This window comes from Gobio gobio (genome assembly GCF_949357685.1).
Source record: "Gobio gobio genome assembly, chromosome: 3".
NCBI classification, from domain to species: Eukaryota; Metazoa; Chordata; class Actinopteri; order Cypriniformes; family Gobionidae; genus Gobio; species Gobio gobio.
This window is the reverse complement of record NC_137099.1, coordinates 63,745,360-63,764,908: the sequence shown is the minus strand read 5'-3', so window position 1 is coordinate 63,764,908 and position 19,549 is coordinate 63,745,360. Positions and strand designations below refer to the sequence as shown.

Sequence of the window (19,549 nt, the reverse complement as noted above, 5' to 3'; positions counted from 1 at the left end):
AAAAACTGTAAAACAGCAGAAGAAAGTTTTCCGCTTGCATTTGCAGTTCACTCTCCTGGAGTCTGTTCCTAGCGGCTGAAACTACGGAAAGGTACGTGTTACACTTGTTCAGTATAAATATTGTCTAATCTCCAGTCACACAAGAAACTTGAAGTGAGAAACATTTTCTTTCATAATATCCTCTGAATGTCTGGAGCTCATGTCTGCCTAATGTCTTTAAATGAGTTTCAACCAAAAGTTGTGTTGTGTAAAGTTAAAGTGTTGTTTGATCATATTTACAGTGTATGTATAATACAATAAACTGATGTTGTTGTAGTGTTCATGAAACTAAAGATGATGTGTTTATACATGTTATTCAGTTTCCTGTAGTGATGTCACTGATAATGGCTCCTCCTCTTGCTCTGCTGTTTCTGCTCATGAGTCCAGGTGAGTCTCTCCTGTAAATGCCATGTGACTTATAATAAGTCAATATTAGAAACAAAGGTTTTGACCAATCAGCATGGTCCAGTTAACTTCACTAGTAGCTCCAGGAAACAGTAATCACTGGTAAATATTTACTGTACCCACTGAGCAAAGTTATGTCCAAAAGACGTCTTTTCAATGTCTTTGCCCCTAGAGGCGTACGTTGAAAAGACGTCCACTGAGGAGCCAGAATGAAAGTTTTTATGACGTCTGTTTTTGACGTGTTCTGCACGTCCGATATAGACGTTCATGGAACCTCAAGGTTAAAAACTAGTAATCTGCTCATTGTGGACATATTTTCCATTTGTAATTGCAAAGCAACTCACAGACAGTGTGTGTTTGTCCAGAAATCATGAAAATAAAAGAAACTTAGCTCACACCTTTAGACACTTTAGACAACTTAGCATCTGTAATTCACACATCTTTGGATCGTGAGAGAATCGTGGGATTCAATCCAGGATCTTCTTGCTGTGAGGAGACAGTGTTTCCCACTGAGACACTGGTGCTGCCCTTAATCACAGACATAAGACACACTTTGACTATTTCTGTCAGACGTCTACAGAAGCTCTTACTGAGAATTAACAGAGCTTTAGATGTTGATATTTATGTTTAATTTGAAGTCACCATTGTGGTGGGAAGCGTTTGCTTTAGTTGGGCTCTTGGTTCCCGTAGTTGTGTTAGCGTTTCTTTGGCTGCTGTAACTGTGTGTGTGTGAGACACACAACAGTTGTGGCTGAGAAAGCCAAGCTAAAGTGACTTCAGGTGTTAACAGCTCCTTGTTGATGACTAAATCATCAGAAAGCAAGCAGCTAATGTTGTGTTTTAAGTTTTGTGTGCTTGTTTGGAACAATAGTCATTTGTTTAAAGCTGCTATAGCTTTGTGAATCTGCTGTATTGGCACCAATAGCATTAAAAGGATCATTTATCCTAAAGGATGATAAAACAGCATGTGCAAACAACGTTTTGAGCAAATATTTCACATAGTCACACACAGACATCAAGATTATGCATATGCTTCACAACAACGGTGACAATCAAGTTTGAGTTTTGCACTAGGGCTGGGCGATATATATCGTGAGATTGTTATGCGCATCTCATCAGTAAAGCCGGTTAATTGATTAGTAGTAAATCGCCTTCACCTGCTTTCAGATGGAGCGGCATTTACTACAAAGCTAAAACTCCAGTGTTAAATTAAGAAAGACGTTAGAGAAGTTAATGAGATAATTAAGTGATTAATTAAGTGATGATTGAGCATTATTGAAGACACCTGATGTTAACAAGAAGAATCTCTGAAGGAGAAAATCTCAAATTGTAAGCCACCGTTATGGGGATGGGTGTGTGCATTAGTTGGGCTCTTGACCCTTATATTATTTACTTTAGATTTTGTTTGTCTGCTGTTATTGATTTATAACAGTCAACTTAACAAAGAAAAATGTGATCTGATAGTGTGGGCTATGATTTGACATAATCATGCTGTGATCAGAAAAATGAAACTTTTTGAGATAGTTTGGTTTTACATTGGCAGCAGCAGCGTTGTGATTTTACAGCAGGTGATTATCATTTTTTCTTATAATCCAAAATATTTAATAAACATTGTTCTGATCAAAAGACTTTCAAATAAATTAATTTAGAAACACAGACATCAATAATCAGCATGTGAGTCTCAACAATGGTGACAATAATAAAGCATGTTGCAGTTGCTACCACCAATCACAACTCATTAATGGATCCCATCATGCATTGCGGTATGAATAAATTATGATCTGAATTGTCTATGTAATTTACTTTTCCTAATTGAATATTCTGCTCATCACCATTGTTGAGATGCATAGACTGAATCTTGATGTCTGTGTGTGCCTAAAAGAAAAACTTTTTAAAAACAACTTTTAAAAAATCCTTTATATTATATCTAAAATTTTGTATATTTATGCAGAATCAAAGTTATGCTGTTAACAACAACATAAATCAAAAACATTGTTCAAATGATGATTGTCATAATATAACCAACAGATCACTTTTTATCTTTGTTCTTCTGGCAGTTATAACTCAGATACAGCAGCCAGACAAAATCTAAAGTTAATAACATAAGGGTCAAGAGCCCAACTAAAGCAAACACCCATCCCCATAACGGTGGCTTACAATTTGAGATTTTCTGCTTGTTATCATCAGGTGTCTTCAATAATGATCAATCATCACTAAATTAATCACTTAATTATCTCATTACCTTCAACACTCTTGAGTGGACTCATATACACTCCCAGGAGTGTTAATTTAACACTGGAGTTTTTGCTGTGTACAAAGAGCCGTAGTTAACTGACAAGCTGAGCCATATCGCATTAATTATCGCTGGCGATACGTCCACGATATTAATGCGATATGGCTCAGCTTGTCAGTTAACTACGGCTCTTTGTAGTAAATGCCGCTCCATCTGAAAGCAGGTGAAGGCGATTTACTACTAATCAATTAACCGGCTTTACTGATGAGATGCGCATAACAATCTCACGATATATATCGCCCAGCCCTATTTAGTACTATGAAGCTACCCATCATGCATTGCAGCATGAAGCTTTTGTTGTTTTGATTGTTACCGTTGTTGTGAATCATCAGCAAAATTGTGATGTCTGTGTGTGACTATGTGAAATATTTTCTCAAAACTATGTGCACATTCTGTTTTATCTTTCAGGACAAGTGATTATTGCTACTGGTCCGCTAAAGTAGATTTACAAGGTTATTGAGGCTATAAACAAATGATTATTTGCCAAACAAGATCACAAAACTCAAATGCACAACATCAGATTCTAGACTTCTGATGATTTAGTCATCAACAAGGAGCTGACAACACCTGAAGTCACTTTATCTTTGCTTTCTCAGCCACAACTATTGTGTTTTACACACACAGTTATAACATCCAAAGAAACGCTAACACAAATACGGGGACCAAGAGCCCAACTAAAGCAAACGCTTCCCACCACAATGGTGACTTCAAATGAAACATAAACATCAACATCTAAAGCTCTGTTAATTCTCAGTAAGAGCTTCTGTAGACGTCTGACAGAAATAGTCAAAGTGTGTCTTATGTCTGTGATTAAGGGCAGCACCAGTGTCTCAGTGGGAAACACTGTCTCCTCACAGCAAGAAGATCCTGGATTGAATCCCACGATTCTCTCACAATCCAAAGATGTGTGAATTACAGATGCTAAGTTGTCTAAAGTGTCTAAAGGTGTGAGCTAAGTTTCTTTTATTTTCATGATTTCTGGACAAACACACACTGTCTGTGAGTTGCTTTGCAATTTCAAATGGAAAATATGTCCACAATGAGCACATTACTAGTTTTTAACCTTGAGGTTCCATGAACGTCTATATCGGAAGTGCAGAACACGTCAAAAACAGACGTCATAAAAACTTTCATTCTGGCTCCTCAGTGGACGTCTTTTCAACGTACGCCTCTAGGGGCAAAGACATTGAAAAGACGTCTTTTGGACATAACTTTGCTCAGTGGGTAATTAAGTGAAATGTCTGTGATGTAATTGTTGCTTTCAAACTAAAATTGCATTATTTAGGTTTTTGCTGACATAATGCTAACTGCGGAAGCTGCTAACTTATAGTGCAACATGTTTTTCACGGTTAGCGTTCACTGTTCTGCTTCTTGCATTTCATCACTTCCTGTCTGATGTCTGTAGATTTCACACATAACATGATAAGTGTAGTTCTTCATTTATAAACAGCCGTTTTGTAGAGAAAATCTAGTTTAGTGAATGTTTATGGTACTTTTTTAACTCATCGATGGACATTATCATTGATCCTTGTGAATGTTGTGTTTCAGGGGTTTCTAGCCAGTGGGGCAGTTGGGGTGTGAGTTACAGTCCTTCACACATCTGTGCACTAAAGGACTCAACAGTGATAATGAACTGCACTTATACATACCCTACAAGACATCAGATCAGGAAAGTGTTCTGGACCAAAACAATGGAAAAAGATAATAATGAGTTTCCAGATCTGTCTAATGACCCTGAATACAGTCAGAGGCTTCAGTATCTGGGAGATCAACAGCAGAACTGCACCGTCAGACTGAGTCATGTGACACTGAAGAATTCACACAAGTACTATTTCAGATTCATCACTAATAAAGATGATGGAAAATGGGTTGGTGTTCCAGGAGTGACTCTTAATGTCACAGGTGAGTTTGGTGAGGTTTATCTCTTGTTCTCTGCATTATGTTGAATAATAATCAGTGTATGACAGCAACACTATATATAATGTGTGTGTTGTGTTCAGATCTTCAGGTGGAGTCTCCTGAGAGAGTGACAGAGGGAGATTCAGTCCGTCTGACATGTAAAAGCAGCTGCACTCTGACTGACAGAGCAACATTCATCTGGTACAGAAACTCACAGCCATTAACTGAGAGAAGAGACAGAAACAATGAACTCCTGCTGCAGTCAGTCAGAAGAGAGGATGCAGGCAGATATAGCTGTGCTGTACATGGACACCATCACATCTCTCCTGATGTTCATCTCAATGTCATGTGTGAGTATGGGTCAGAACACAATACAGCCTTGGCTTGTTGGTAACATGGACAGTTGATCAGTATCACAGTCAGAACAGAAAGCCAGTAGAGTTCACCGGTCCCTCCTTAAAAAAAAAAAAAAAAACAGGTTGTTGACACTTACAATGTAAGTAAATTGTGCCGAGCTGTAAACATTATGTAACCTGGGTGAATTTTAGTTAAATGAAGGTAGTATAAGTAAAGTAGTTATTTTGTATGCTGTGTTTAATATAATACATTAATCTCCATATATATTGACTGTTTCTTTAAAAAGTCTGTTTTCATTTTGTTTGGTTGAAATGTACTTGCCGGAAAATGTGATTTTTGCAAGCATGTTTGATCATTTCTTTTGTTATTTGATAAGGGATTGTAAAACCCACCTTCTAGAAACGTATTCGTGACAGCGATTGGCTGTTGTGAGAGAGGAGGCGAAAATGACGGGTGTATCAGGTGTTGACACAGAGAAATCCAGATCGGATTGATGTGATCGATTTTAGTTTGTTTACTAACTAACCGTTAGTACGTTTTTGTGACTACTGGTTCAGATTGTGGTGTGAAAGACAATTTTTTTGAGTTAGATGTGCTTGTGAAGAGAATGCAGCATTATTTTATTTTGCTGCGATGTGCTTCCCAGTGTACCTTGGTAATCCTGTGATAAGTGGGAGTCCTACGGCCTTAAGTGGCGGGATCTCACACTTACGCAGGGCACTGGACGACAGCTGAGTGGCGCGGTTATATTGGAACCCCCATTCGTTAGTCACTAACGTACGTCGTAGTGACTGAACGAAAGGGAACGTCTCGGTTACGTATGTAACCCTCGTTCCCTGAGGAGGAGTACACTTAGAGAGTACACATATGACCCGCTGTGGGCTGCATATGGGAAACTCTAGGGTACCAGCCGAAGGTGGATTTTTAACCCTAGGGGTGGCAGGGGTTTGCCAAGGGAAAGACACCTGCTCACTGAGGAGGCTTACGGTGGAAATACTCGTGTGGGGGTCGCCGGAGGGAACTATGCACACGGGGCACCTGGCCGGACATGAGGGTCTGGGCTCGAAGGGCAGACTGAACTGATGTCGGCGTCGACAGTGCTGGAGGAGCTCAGGGCTCTCGGGGAGCTCACCTGAGGGAAAATATCGCACGTATCCAGTCCGTGGAGTGGAGTGGCGAGCAAGCGAAGACACCAGAGCCTGGTCCATTACCAGCCCCCCGGGGGGGCGAGTACATAGTCGGACACTGGCTCCACTCGGAGATTGTAGAATCTGGCGAATGTGTTGGGTGTCGCCCAGCCTGCAGCTCTGCAGATGTCTGTTAGCGAGGCGCCATGCGCTAGAGCCCAAGAGGAGGCCACACTCCGGGTGGAGTGTGCCCTCACACCAAGGGTACATGGTCGACCTTGCTGCTGGTAAGCCAAAACAATGGTGTCCACTATCCAGTGAGACAACCTCTGCTTTGAGAGAGCTCTTCCCTTCCGCTCTCCACCATAACAAACAAAGAGCTGGTCTGAGGTCCTGAAACACTGCATCATGTCTACGTAAGCGCGGAGAGCGCGTACTGGACAGAGCAATGTCAAGGCTGGGTCTGCCTCCTCCAAAGGCAGCGCTTGCAGGTTCACTACCTGATCTCTGAAGGGAGTGGTAGGAACCTTGGGCACATATCCAGGCCGGGGTCTCAAGGTCATGTGAGAGTTAGCCGGCCCAAACTCAAGGCACGCTTCGTCAACTGAAAAAGCCTGCAGGTCCCCGACCCTCTTAAGAGAGGCCAATGCGGTCAGCAGAGCCGTCTTCATCGACAGGAACTTAATGTCAACCGACCGCAAAGGCTCAAAGGCAGGGTATCTGCAGGTTTCACCATGTCAAATTTAAGACTTTTTAAGACCTTTTTAAGACCATTATGAATTAAATTTAAGACCTATATCACGCAATTAAAAAAAAAAACGTACAAAAGGATATGCAGAATCACAAAATTACTTGCAAAGCAAATTAATTTATTCAAATTGAACAAAGTATTAGTAAACTTGCACTTCCTCATAGCTCAATCCCACCAGGATTAATATACACACACACTACCGGTCAAAAGTTTGAGAACGATACGATTTTTTTATGTTTTTACATTCTGCTCACCAATGCTGCATTTATGTTATTAAAAATACATAAAAGCTGTAATATTTTGACAGTTCTGTTGTGACTGTTCTCTATGTGAATATATAGTAAAGTGTAATTTATTCCTGTGATCAAAGCTGAATTTATCATCATTACCTACTCTAGTCTTCAGTGTCACATGACCCTTCACTAATCATTCTCATATGAGGATCTGATGATCAACAAACATTTATGATTATTATCAGTGTTGAACACAGTTGTGTAAAACATTTTTTTTAGAATTCTTTGATGGATAGAAAGTTCTAAAGAACAGCATTCATCTGAAATAGAAAGTAAAAAAAATATTTCTGAAGGATTATGTGACTAAAGTCTGGAGTAATGATGCTGAAAATTCAGCTTTGAATCACAGAAATAAATTGCATTTTAAAATATATATTGAAATATAAAATAGTTATTTTAAATTGTAAAAAAAAAAAAAAAATTCACAATAATACTGTTTAAATGCAGCCTTGGTGAGCAGATGAGACTTCTTTAAAAACATTTTAAAATCTTACCGTTCTCAAACTTTTGTGTGTGTGTGTGTGTGTGTGTGTGTGTATGTATATACATTTCTTGTGAGATCAAAATTACTGATTTTGTGGTGGCCATTTTCAGAAATGTGCATGTTTTTTTTTTCATAATGATGCCACATTTACCACAGCATTATGTTAGATGCACAATAGTCACACATGGCAATAAATCAAACAAAATGCATGAATCTTGTTTGACAATAGGACAAATAAATACAACTTAAATATAGAGATACAAACTGCTTTAGTGCTTTAGTTTAGGTAGGATACTGTTTGTTTTTCCCTGTTGTTGTTGTTTGATTAATATTAACGACACAGGCAGGAGTGGGTATTGGCTAGGCTATATTGGGTTGCTTTCACTTTAAGACCTACAGTTTACGAGCCCATAGATATCTATGAATGAGCCTAGATTCGGTAGGCTACACTTGCGCGAGCGCTGATAGACGGCAAACGCGTGAACAGAATCCGCAGCCAGTCTGACATCGGTCCTTATGGCAGTAGCGAATGAATTCGGGGTTTACATCGCTTTTTAAAACTCTTTTTTTTTGTGCTTTCGGGCATATCATACTTTTATTTGGTCATTATGCGAGATGGCAGGTAAGAAAGATTCGCCTTCGCTTTCACAATCGCGGAACTGGAAGAACTGGAGAACTGAAGCTGAAGAATAAAATCTGTTTGATGTGTCTGTGGTACAATCCGAGAGAGCCTCGCGCCAATAACACGAAAGCTGATTGGCTGCAATATAAGATGCATGTTGGTCTCTCACTAGCGAAACAAAACACACATACACACACACACACACACTCTCTCTCTCTCTCTCTCTCTCTCTCTCTCTCTCTCTCTCTCTCTCTAAAACGCCGCGGGAGCATTTCAATGAGCAAGAGGTAGCGTTACATGGACGTAGGAAAATTAAGACCCGTTTAAAATTATTTAAGACCTAGAACTCAACACTTTAGCGAATTTAAGACTTTTTAAGGCCTTAAAACTTTGATTTTGAATTTAAAGACATTTAAGACTTTTTAAGATCCCGCGGGTACCCTGAAAGGGAGGCCTCTGCAGAGCACTTAGAACTACTGAGAGGTCCCAAGAGGGAACGAGAGGAGAGCGAGGAGGATTCAGTCTCCTCGCCCCCCTCAGGAACCTGATGATCAGATCGTGCTGACTTACCTTTTTGTCTCCCAAGAGGTCGTGATGGGCAGATATTGCAGCCACATACACTTTCAGGGTATGTGACAGCCTTCGCTCCAGCCCCTCTTGGAGAAACTCAAGCACGGACCCGATCGGGCAATTCCAGGGGTCTTCTTGGCGGGAAGAGCACCAGGTGACGAAGAGGTTCCACTTCAACGCATAGAGGTGTCCTGTAGACTCTGCCCTAGCGGAAGTGATAGTGGCGGCCACCGTAGGTGGCAGGCCACTCAAACCTGCCGCGTCCCGTCCAGAAGCCACACGTGGAGCTTCCAGAGCGCTGGACGCGGGTGCCATAGGGTGCCCCGTCTCTGAGAGAGGAGGTCCGGTCTCAGAGGGATAGGCCAGGGAGGGGCTGTCGCAAGGAGTTGCAGCTCTGAGAACCAGGTCTGGCCGTGCCAATACGGGAAAACCAACATGACCTGCTCCTTGTCCTCCCTGATCTTGCACAGTACCCGTGCGAGAAGGCTCACTGGGGGAAACGCATTTAAGCGTAGGCCCTGGGGCCAGTGCATCCGTGCCGAGCGTGCCCTCGGTCAGGGAATAGTACAGGCTGCAGTGGGAAGAGTCTTGGGAGGCAAACAGATCTACCTGCGCGTCGCCGAACTGTTCCCAAATCAGCTGGACCGTCTGGGGATGTAGTCTCCATTCTCCAGGAAGTGGCTGAAGCCGTGAGAGCTCGTCGGCTGCACGGTTCAGGTCTCCCGGGATGTGGATAGCACGAAGGGACCTCAGGTGCTTCTGACTCCATAAAACGAGATGGCGGGCGAGTTGAGACATACGGCGGGAGCGTAGACCGCCCTGGTGGTTGATGTACGCTACTGTGGCCGTGTTGTCTGTCCAGACAAGTACGTGTTGACCCCTCAGCAACGCTCGGAAGCGGTGCAGGGCGAACCGTACTGCCAGCAACTCGAGGCAATTGACATGCAGAAGGCGCTGGGGTCCTGTCCAGGAGCCCGCGGCTGCTTGTCCATTGCACATGGCACCCCAGCCCGTGGAGGAGGCATCCGTTGATACAACAACATGCCTGGAAACTCGTTCTAAGGACACGCCGACCCGTAGAAAACTGAGGTTTGACCACGGAGTGAGTGTCTGTAAGCAGGCCCGGGTTATTTGGACCCGGAGCGTGCCAGACCGCCATGCCCATCTCGGGACTCAATCGCGAAGCCAGTGCTGAAGCGGTCTCATATGTAGCAATCCGAGCGGCGTTACCGCAGCTGCAGATGCCATATGCCCCAGGAGCCTCTGAAAATGTTTCAGTGGAACCGCACTCTTGCTCTCGATTTGACGGAGGCAAGTCAGCAGAGACTGCGCGCGCTCGCTGGTAAGCTGCGCGCACATGGCGACCGAGTCGATCTCCATACCGAGAAAAGAGATCCTCTGCACGGGGCAAAGTTTGCTCTTCTCCCAGTTGACCCGAAGGCCCAGACAGGCTAAGTGGTGGAGAACCAGATCTCTGTGTTCACAAACCTGCTCTCGAGAGTGACTCATTATGAGCCAGTTGTCGAGGTAGTTCAGGATGCGAACCCTGTGCTGCCGTAGGGCCGCAAGGGCTGCCTCGGCAATCTTCGTAAAGACGCGAGGGGACAGAGATAGCCCGAATGGGAGGACCGCGTACTGGTATGCCCGCCCCTCGAAAGCAAACCGTAGGAACGGTCTGTGTCGAGGTAGGATGGAGACATGAAAGTAGGCGTCCTTCAGGTCGATCGCTGCAAACCAATCGCCGGGACGAACGCATTCGAAAAGGCGTTTCGCTGCCAACATCTTGAACGGAAACTTGTGAAGGAAACGGTTCAAGATGCGCAGGTCCAGGATTGGTCTCAACCCACCGGTCTTTTTGGGTACAATGAAGTAGGGGCTGTAAAACCCGGACTTCATCGAGGCTGGAGGAACAGGTTCGATCGCACCCTTCGCCAGTAGGGTGGCAACCTCCGCTCGCATGACAGGGGCATTGGCCCCGACCATAGTAAAGCGGACTCCCCAGAAACAGGGAGGAACCTGCGCGAACTGAATCGCGTAGCCGCGCCTGACTGTCTTCGCGACCCAGTGGGACAGCCCTGGAATCTGAAGCCAGGCTCCCAGGAACTGCACCAGCGGGGTCATTCGGACTACAGGAGTACCCGGTGTGGGGCAGCGATGCAGCGTTACCGACCCGGACAAGGGAGGCTGTTGGGCGTCCCGGTGTGGGGGTGCGGTTAACTGCTGCGTCCTGACAGAGGAGACCAGGGAAGGACGCACGTTCCACTGGGGTCTGCTCTGCCAGGAGGCTGGCGACAGAGTGGGATGCGAGTGGCGGGACCCGTGGGTGGCGCGCACTGACATCACCGATCTCTGGGGGCTTAGGGATGGGAGTGTTAATTCTTTCTTTGACCAGATTAGGGTGCTGCTGACCCGGGGGCCAGCAGCTAAACAAAGGATTCTCCCCCGGCCCTCCACCTGCCCTCCACCGGGGGAAGGAGTGGTCCTGCTACCATCTCCTCGAAAGAATTTCCCATCCCTGAGCCGTCCGTCTCAGGAGTGCCGCTTGGCCTGGCGTTTAGCGGGTCGCGGGGCGGCCTGAGGGGACTTGGACTCCTTCCTACGGCTTCCTCCGCGACCCGGCCCGGGTGAAGGCTGCTGCTTGGACCGGGTGGGAGGGGCGGGAGCCTTAGGAGGGCGTCCTCGGCGGCAAGCAGGCTGAGGCGACTGTGCCGGCGGCTGGGTGGAAGCAGCAGCTGGCCGCTGGGGCAGTACATGTTTGAGAGCCTCAGTCTGCTTCTGGGCGGTTGAAAACTGTTGGGCGAAGTTTTCAACCGCTCCGCCGAAGAGGCCAGCCTGGGATATGGGGGCATCGAGGAAGCGTGTTTGCTCGGTGTCCCGCATATCGGCCAGGTTTAGCCACAAATGTCGCTCCTGGACCACATTTGTGGACATCACTTGACCCAGGGAGCGTGCGGTCACCTTCGTCACCCGTAGAGCTAGGTCGGTGGCGGCTGCAGCTCATTTAAGAGCCCCGGATCAACTCCACCCTCGTGCATGTCCCTGAGGATCCTGGCCTGGTAGACCTGTAGGATCGCCATGGCATGCAAAGAGGCGGCAGCCTGCCCCGCAGCTCTGTGCGATTTCGCCACCAAGGTTGATGTGAATCGACAGGCTTTGGAGGGGTGCTTAGGGTCGCCTCGCCAGGTCGAAGCGCTCTGAGGACACAATTGCATCGCAACAGAACGTTCAACCTGGGGGACCCCAGTGTACCCTTTGGCCGCGGCCACATCAAGGATGGAGAAGGCGGAGGAGACTGCAGACCGATCACGGGAAGACAACGGGGACTTCCAGGACCGGGCAATCTCCTCATGCAGCTCGGGAAAGAAAGGTATTGAGGGCGGGGACTGACGTGAGTCAGCGCGGGCCCCCAAAAACCAATCATCAAGCCGCGAGCGTTCGGGACAGGGCGGAGGGTTCCACTCTATCCCTAGACTCGCGGCTGCCTGAGACAGCATGGCTGTCAGCTCTGGGTCCGACTCGGGCAATCCTGGCGCGCCCGAAGGCGGCAGCACAGCCGAGTCATCATCCTCAGAGGACTAGAGCCCACCTTGTGATGCGGTGACCGATATCGCATCATCCTCTGGAGCGCCAAACGAAATGCGCGGGGGAGCCGGAGCTGGCCCCGCGATTTCAGCCTGAACGTCTGAGCGTCTGGGCTTTGTTCCACACCGTAACCCTCAGGTCACCCTGACCACCAGCCGAAGTACCGGCCACGGGGGGGCACGGTAGATCGGGGTGTGGTTGAGGGGACTCTCACTTCATTACGAAGATCCTTGAGTCTTGACCGCAGGACCGCGATGGTCATGTTCCCGCAGTGGGAACATGACTCATCCACGAACGCTGCTTGAGCATGCTGAACCCGGCCACACCCAGAAGTACACGGGCGAGACATCCTGGAAAGGACGTGCCACGTGTAAGCTCTTTTATGAGAGGAAAGCTTCGCAGAGACGCCGAAGCGCCCAGGGACCACACACCAGCTGTCAGACGGACCACTGCGCAGATCAGCAGGCAGGCAGTATGCGATCACTGGAACGCGCCGTAGATCCAACGGCTCTGGAAAGCTGCTCGTCTCGAAGGCTTGACAAAGACTCAGTTGTAGGCTTGAAGGAGTGAAGAGGTACTCTTGGCTCCAAAGCAGAAACATAATGCGATGTTGCCAGCGTACTTCCTTATATACCCACGCGGTGGGGCAGAGTTACGCATGCAAATTCCGCATGCCCATGGCATTGGCACGCCATTGGGCGCTGTTAAACACCTCGAAGGTAATTGGCTTCTAGGCGAAACCCCCATTTGTTAGTCACTAACGTACGTCGTAGTGACTGAACGAAAGGGAACTTCACGAGAGGAGCCAAAAGAGTCACACTCATTTGCTGAGCTCAACGGACAGTTTCTGTGTTTCCAGGTATTTGAGTTCATTTTATTTTGCTCTCAGGAGTGAAGGGGCCAATTTTGAGTTTGCTTTAATGGCCACGACACACACAAGGAACGCTACAGGCCTGTGTAAGAGTGGACTCCTGTAGATGGTTCAATCTACAGGGTTGCCATTAGACTAAAAAACGTTATCAGAAAGATGGAAGAAAACTGTACATTTCTCGTCTATTTCCACCCACTGCAACTCATACCAACGACGGAGATAAGCGCAGTTACAATAGCAAAATATGTGGGAGAGCGTTGCTATAATGTGACTATATTGTATTGCAATAGGGAGCACTTCAAAGTCAATACTAAATCAAAACTAGTTAGCACAGTATTTGTAATAGAAAGGATTTAATGACAAAATCTGGTTATGGTTACACTTAAAATAGTTTAAAAATGGATGAATGAGATGATAAACTTATACCATTAATCGTACACAGCATGAATACAATGTTACCTGAGAGAGAGAGAGAAAGAGAGAGAGAGAGAGAGAGAGAGAAAGAGAGAGGAGAGAGAGTGGGGGAGAGAGAAGAAGAGAGCAAAGACAAGAAGCCCAGATGACTTCAAGAGCAAGAGGAAAAAGAGAGAGAGAGAGACACAGTTCCAATCCTTTTATCTATTCCTTGACCATGTGACTGAAACCAAATGTATTCTTTTAAACTGACCAATCAGACCAAACTCACACATAACATTCAAACTGACCAATCAGACCAAACTTCCCCAACAGTAAAAGGTGTGGCACCCCCTGCGGCCTAGAGGCCTGCCTTTTGTCTTCCAGGTCCTTCTGATAAGCAAATGTGTTGAAGCAAATTTCTTTGTTGGATTTCAAATATCAAATATCTTTGATTATTTTCAATCCTTTCACCTGCAACATGGGGGGAAAACGCGCGCGCGTGAGACTGTGTGAGCGTGTGTGAGCGTGCGAGAGTGTGTGTGGGCCCACAATTATTCTATTCAAATTTGGTTAATCTGAATAAGAAGATCCTTTTGTTATCTGTTGATTGTAAGGGTTAGTTTATGTAGTTAAGCACAACATCTACAATATGTGATTTGCTATTTGCAATATTCCACTCATTTATTTGATATATTGAGTGATATTTGCACTGGGGAAATTTTCCTGAGACATTTGAGAAATTGGAAGTCTTCCGATTTGCATATTTTTATTTTATTCTATATTTCTATAACTTTGGTTTTCAATCAAATGTTGTAATTGTTTATTGGAAAAATACAGACTAATTTCCTTATTTTAATTTTGTAGTTAAAGCAGCCTTATTTGTGTTGTTAAATACTTATTTGAGTCAGTAGGAGGTTATAGAATTGTGAGTTGGGGTTTAAAAGGAGTTCCCATAATTAGTCAAAAGAAATAAAAGAAAGTGAGTAAGGTGTTACAATTAAAATACTCAATGTTTCAATAGTAAAGCTACAGGATGTGAACAATATCCGTGATTTTAGTATGAAAAAAAAGCTTTCTAAACATTTCCTGTGTAAAGTTATATAACATTATAACATTACAGCTTCCATGACAACACAGCACCCTAAAACAACTTTAAAGCTCAAATAATGTACACGTTTTAACAGAACAAATATTGTAAATGTTTTTATTATAAGCATTAGATTTTACATTTTAACTTCTGCAAAAAGCTCCCCCATTCACTTCCATTGTAAGTACCTTGCATAGCCTTATTTTTTTTTTCTCTCTCTCTCTCTCTCTCTCTCTCTCTCTCTCTCTCTCTCTCTCTCTCTCGTCATTTCCAGCGCGACGTGTGAGCGTGAAAGTAGTATGAGCAGGGACGTGCACAGGGGGGTTGCTCAGGTTGCCCGGGCAACTGCCCATATGCCCTTCTCGACTCACGTTGCCCTTCCGAGGTGGACAAAAATATATAAAAAAATCCGTACAATGGATGCAGAATTTCACGTAGGCATAAAAAATAAAAAAATAAATAAAAAAAATCGCAAAGCACCCGTCCGAAAGTGAAAGTCAGTAGGGGGGAAGGGCAAACTCTGTTTACGTGGCTGCAGCGCTGCACGCGACCATAGTTGCCAGCATGGCAGGGTCGCGGTTTTCCTGCACAATTGGGCTATTTTAAAAAAGGAGTCGCGGGAAAGGTTACGGAGCTGCGGGTTGCGTTTTTTGGGCTACTTTTATAATGTACCGCGGCCGCAACAAAAAATGCAGGCAAAGAAATATGAAAATGGAACCGTTTATTCGTTTGCAGTGTTGGGAATAATGGCGTTATAGATAAAAGGCGTTACTAACAGAATTACTTTTTTCAGTAACGAGTAATCAAACGAATTACTGTTTCTTCCGTTACAACGCCGTTAGCGTTACTGAGAAAAAAAATGCGCCGTTACTATAATTGAGCTCATTGAAGCGGTTTTCATCCGAACAGGCTCTCTGTCAGTCGGACCTGCAACGTGTGTGTGTGTGTGTGCGCGCGCGCACACCAGCCATGCGTGTTGGGGGTTGGGTTGGGTGGGAGACAAGAAGGTTGAGGTTGATAGGTTGAGTTCACACACACACACATATGACGCACACGCATATGCACAGTCAGCGATGGCAGTCCAACGACTTCAAAGGTAGCTTTCGCAAACTGAAAGTATAAGCGCTACTTTTCCCTCGAAAGAGAAAAGTGAAAGGTAAGAATGTTTATGTAACGTGCAGCTTATGCCCAGGAAGAAAGAGTCTCTACACGTCGGTGGCAAGTAATTCTATTTCTAATCTAATGAAGCCTCACGTCATCACAGCCACAACATTAGTGGCTAAAAACCCAGGTGATAACATGAGCTCCACTACCAGAGGAGTAGTAAAGAAGTACTGATACTATTTACACAATATTTACACTATAGTAGGTCTACTGATAATATTTACAATAATGTTATAATATTTACAATAATATATTGAATTTGATAGGTGTCTCTCACATTGTCCCACAGCAACATTACAATAGTGTACATTTAATGTACAATGTTTTATAATAATAATTTATTCTATTTATTGTCCAATTCATTCATTTAACATATTTAATATTGGGGGCATCCAAGTTATTTGACATATTTGAACATTTGAAGAAAAAAAAAGTAACACATTAGTTACTTTCCCTGGTAATTAGTTACTTTTATAATGATGTAACTCAGTTACTAACTCAGTTACTATTTGTAAGAAGTAACTAGTAACTATAACTAATTACTTTTTTAAAGTAACGTGCCCAACACTGGTTATTGTAGTTCTAGACTAAATGTGAGCATTTATTTATCTCACTTGCACAATAAAGATTCTGTCCTCCTCAAAATTAATAAAATCAGTCAAATGCAAAATCAGAATACTATGCAAACCTCAAATATATAAATGTTAAATATAACAAATATTTTTATACATTTAATCTACCTTTATTGACCAATGTCTTGCTACTTACCTTCGATGATTCAGTTAAACCATGAGCAAATATTACTAGATTTTTTGTTTTTATTGGTAAAACTTTTTCGCTCCTGCGTTCTACTCTTCCATTATCCAGAATGGCAGCACATTTTTACCTCAGCCTGAGGCGTATTAGTTCAATTTTGGTATGAAGAGGTCTTTACATTTTCACAAAAATATAACTTTTTTTGCTATTAAAAAACAAAACAAAAAAACAAGCCCTGCCCAGGTGAGAAAAAGTAACGCAAAAGTAACGTAACGCATTACTTTTCTTAAAAAGTAACTAAGTAACTCAATTAGTTACTTTTTAAGGGAGTAACGCAATATTGTAATGCATTACTTTTCAAAGTAACTTTCCCCAACACTGTTCGTTTGTATTGATCCCCCGGGAATGAATACTTGGTAACAACCGCTGCTGCTCGTGTGAGTTTGACGTAACATCATCACACAAGTTATGGTTGTAGTAGAAGCATCGGTTCGGTTGTCCGTGGAAGAACAAGCAGCATTATAAATTGTCAGGTAAATGGAGAAAAACCATCACTGCAAATGCTTTCTCTCTTTACTGCTGAAATCTATTCAGAAAGGTGGGGAAGAGAGCACAAATGTCTAAAAGAAAACAGCCCTAAGATTTTATATAGTTCTGTTATATATATACACACACACACACACACACACACACACACTATACCAGTCAAAAGTTTGGAAACTGTACTATTTTAATTGTTTTTAAAGAAGTCTCTTCTGCTCACCAAGGCTGCATTTATGTTATTAAAAATACTAAATAATCTGTAATATTGTGAAATATTACTTAAATGTTAAGTAACTGTTTTCTATTTGAGTATATTTTAAAATGTAACTTATTCCTGTGATCAATTTAAATTTAATAAAGATCAATTTATGATTAATTCAAAGAAATGAATACATTTATTCAGCAAGAATGCATTAAATTGATCAAGTATAGACATTTATAATGTTGCAAAAGCTTTATATTTCAGATAAATGCTGTTCTTTTTATCTTTCTTTTCATTAAATAATCCTGAAAAAAATGTGCACAACTGTTTTCAACATTGAAAATAATCAGAACTGTTTCTTGAGATATATTATATAATTGCATATATTGCATATTAGAAAAAATTCTGAAGGATCATGTGAATCACAGAAATAACTTGTATTTCAAAATATATTCAAATAGAAAAAAAAGTTAGCCTATTTTAAATTGTAAAAATATTTATCAATAGTACTGTTTTTGCTGTATTTTGGATCAAATAAACGCAGCCTTGGTGAGCAGAAGAGACTTCTTTCAAAAACAATCAAAATAGTACAGTCAGTTTCCAAACTTTTAATATATATATATATATATATATATATATATATATATATATATATATATATATATATATATATATATATATATATATATATATATATATATATATATATATATATACGCGGTTGTCGGGTGAGACAACTTAACATTGTCGGAAAGGTATAACAAACGGACGATCATCATCATCAAGTTTAATGAAATGAATTAAAATCTTCATAAATCCAGGATGAGTTTGCCACGTTTAGCCTAAATTATCAGTCAGATAGCTTGCATTAGGCTACTATTTTTTTGGTAGGCATTAGGCAAACTAAGCTACATGTCTGCTGATAGTTAGTTTCTCACATTTCGTTTTACCAAGAACAATGAATGATGGAAGTAATGCATCACATTAATTATTTTATTCAAAATGGTTAAATGCCTAAATCCTATCACTATTTTGGGTATTGTTTGAAGCCAAGATGCCCACTGAAAAGAGGCGGATTCAGGAGAGGGAGAGACGATTCAGGGAGGCAGCAAAGGGCAGCACATAACTGCAGGGTTGGCTGCGAAAAAGCCAACCAGCAGGTGAGACAGAGACTTTGCACTGTGATAAAGATGACATGACACTGTGTAGGTGAATTGATTAATTAATCAGACTCATATTTTAGCCTACTAATGGCAATGTTTCATAATTACATTCCATTTAAGATGAGGAGGAGCAGTCACATGTAGGGATTTTCATGACTCAAGTCATGTTTTTCTATGTTATTATTAGTAGTAGTTAAGGTGATTGAGTGCTGTACATCAGTGTTTTACTTCTTTGTGTATATATATTTTAATAAAGACCCTGTTATTCTTAGTCCTTCATATGGGGGGGTTGGTAGGGGAGTGCCCTTTTTTTTTGGTCAGAGCAACTGCCCCTCAAAATTCCTGTGCACGTCCCTGAGTATGAGCATGGTTAGAGTTTGTGGGTGCTTTTTTTTTTTTTTTTTATACCTTAAAGTTTTTTTGTTTATTGTTTAGTAGTTTAGTAGTTTTTTTTTTCGATTAATTTCCATGTGCTGCCGTGTTTTTCTCACTGCGGACAGCATGGCGGCCCCGCGGTCACAGTTTTTGAACAAACTCACGCGGCGCCATGGAATAAAAATAGCGGCCGCAGTGGGTGTGGAAGACTGCTGTTTGGCAGTCGGAGAACTTGTTGGACATGAACATATTCTGTCAGCCTCCAAGATGAATAGTGCGACGGTAATCTTCCTCAGTTCTGTCGAGAAAGCTAATGCCTTGGTTGAGACTGGATTAACCATTGACAGACTTTTTACTCCTGTCCTCGCTCTCTCCATGCCTTCGAAGAAAGTACTTCTTTCTAACATACCGCCTTTTATAAGTGACGAGACATTAGTAAGAATACTTTCTCGATATGGAAAACTTGTGTCACCTATCAAAATGATACCAATCGGATGTAACACCCTTGCCAAAAAATTTTATCTCGTTTAGACGGTTTGTCTACATGATCCTTAAGGAAGAAGAGGAATT

The 19,549-nt window shown here is 42.9% G+C and overlaps 1 protein-coding gene across 1 annotated transcript in view; it reads left to right on the top strand.

Annotated features, from left to right (window-relative positions):
• The window catches only part of LOC307123010 (sialic acid-binding Ig-like lectin 14), a 35,515-nt gene continuing 15,966 nt past the window's right edge, over positions 1 to 19,549 (top strand). Inside the window, exons 1-4 of the mRNA XM_079811381.1 lie at positions 1 to 91; positions 360 to 426; positions 4,286 to 4,648; positions 4,738 to 4,986. Coding sequence (XP_079667507.1) covers positions 372 to 426; positions 4,286 to 4,648; positions 4,738 to 4,986 — 667 coding nt within the window. The 5' untranslated portion in view covers positions 1 to 91; positions 360 to 371. The remainder of the gene's footprint in view (positions 92 to 359; positions 427 to 4,285; positions 4,649 to 4,737; positions 4,987 to 19,549) is intronic.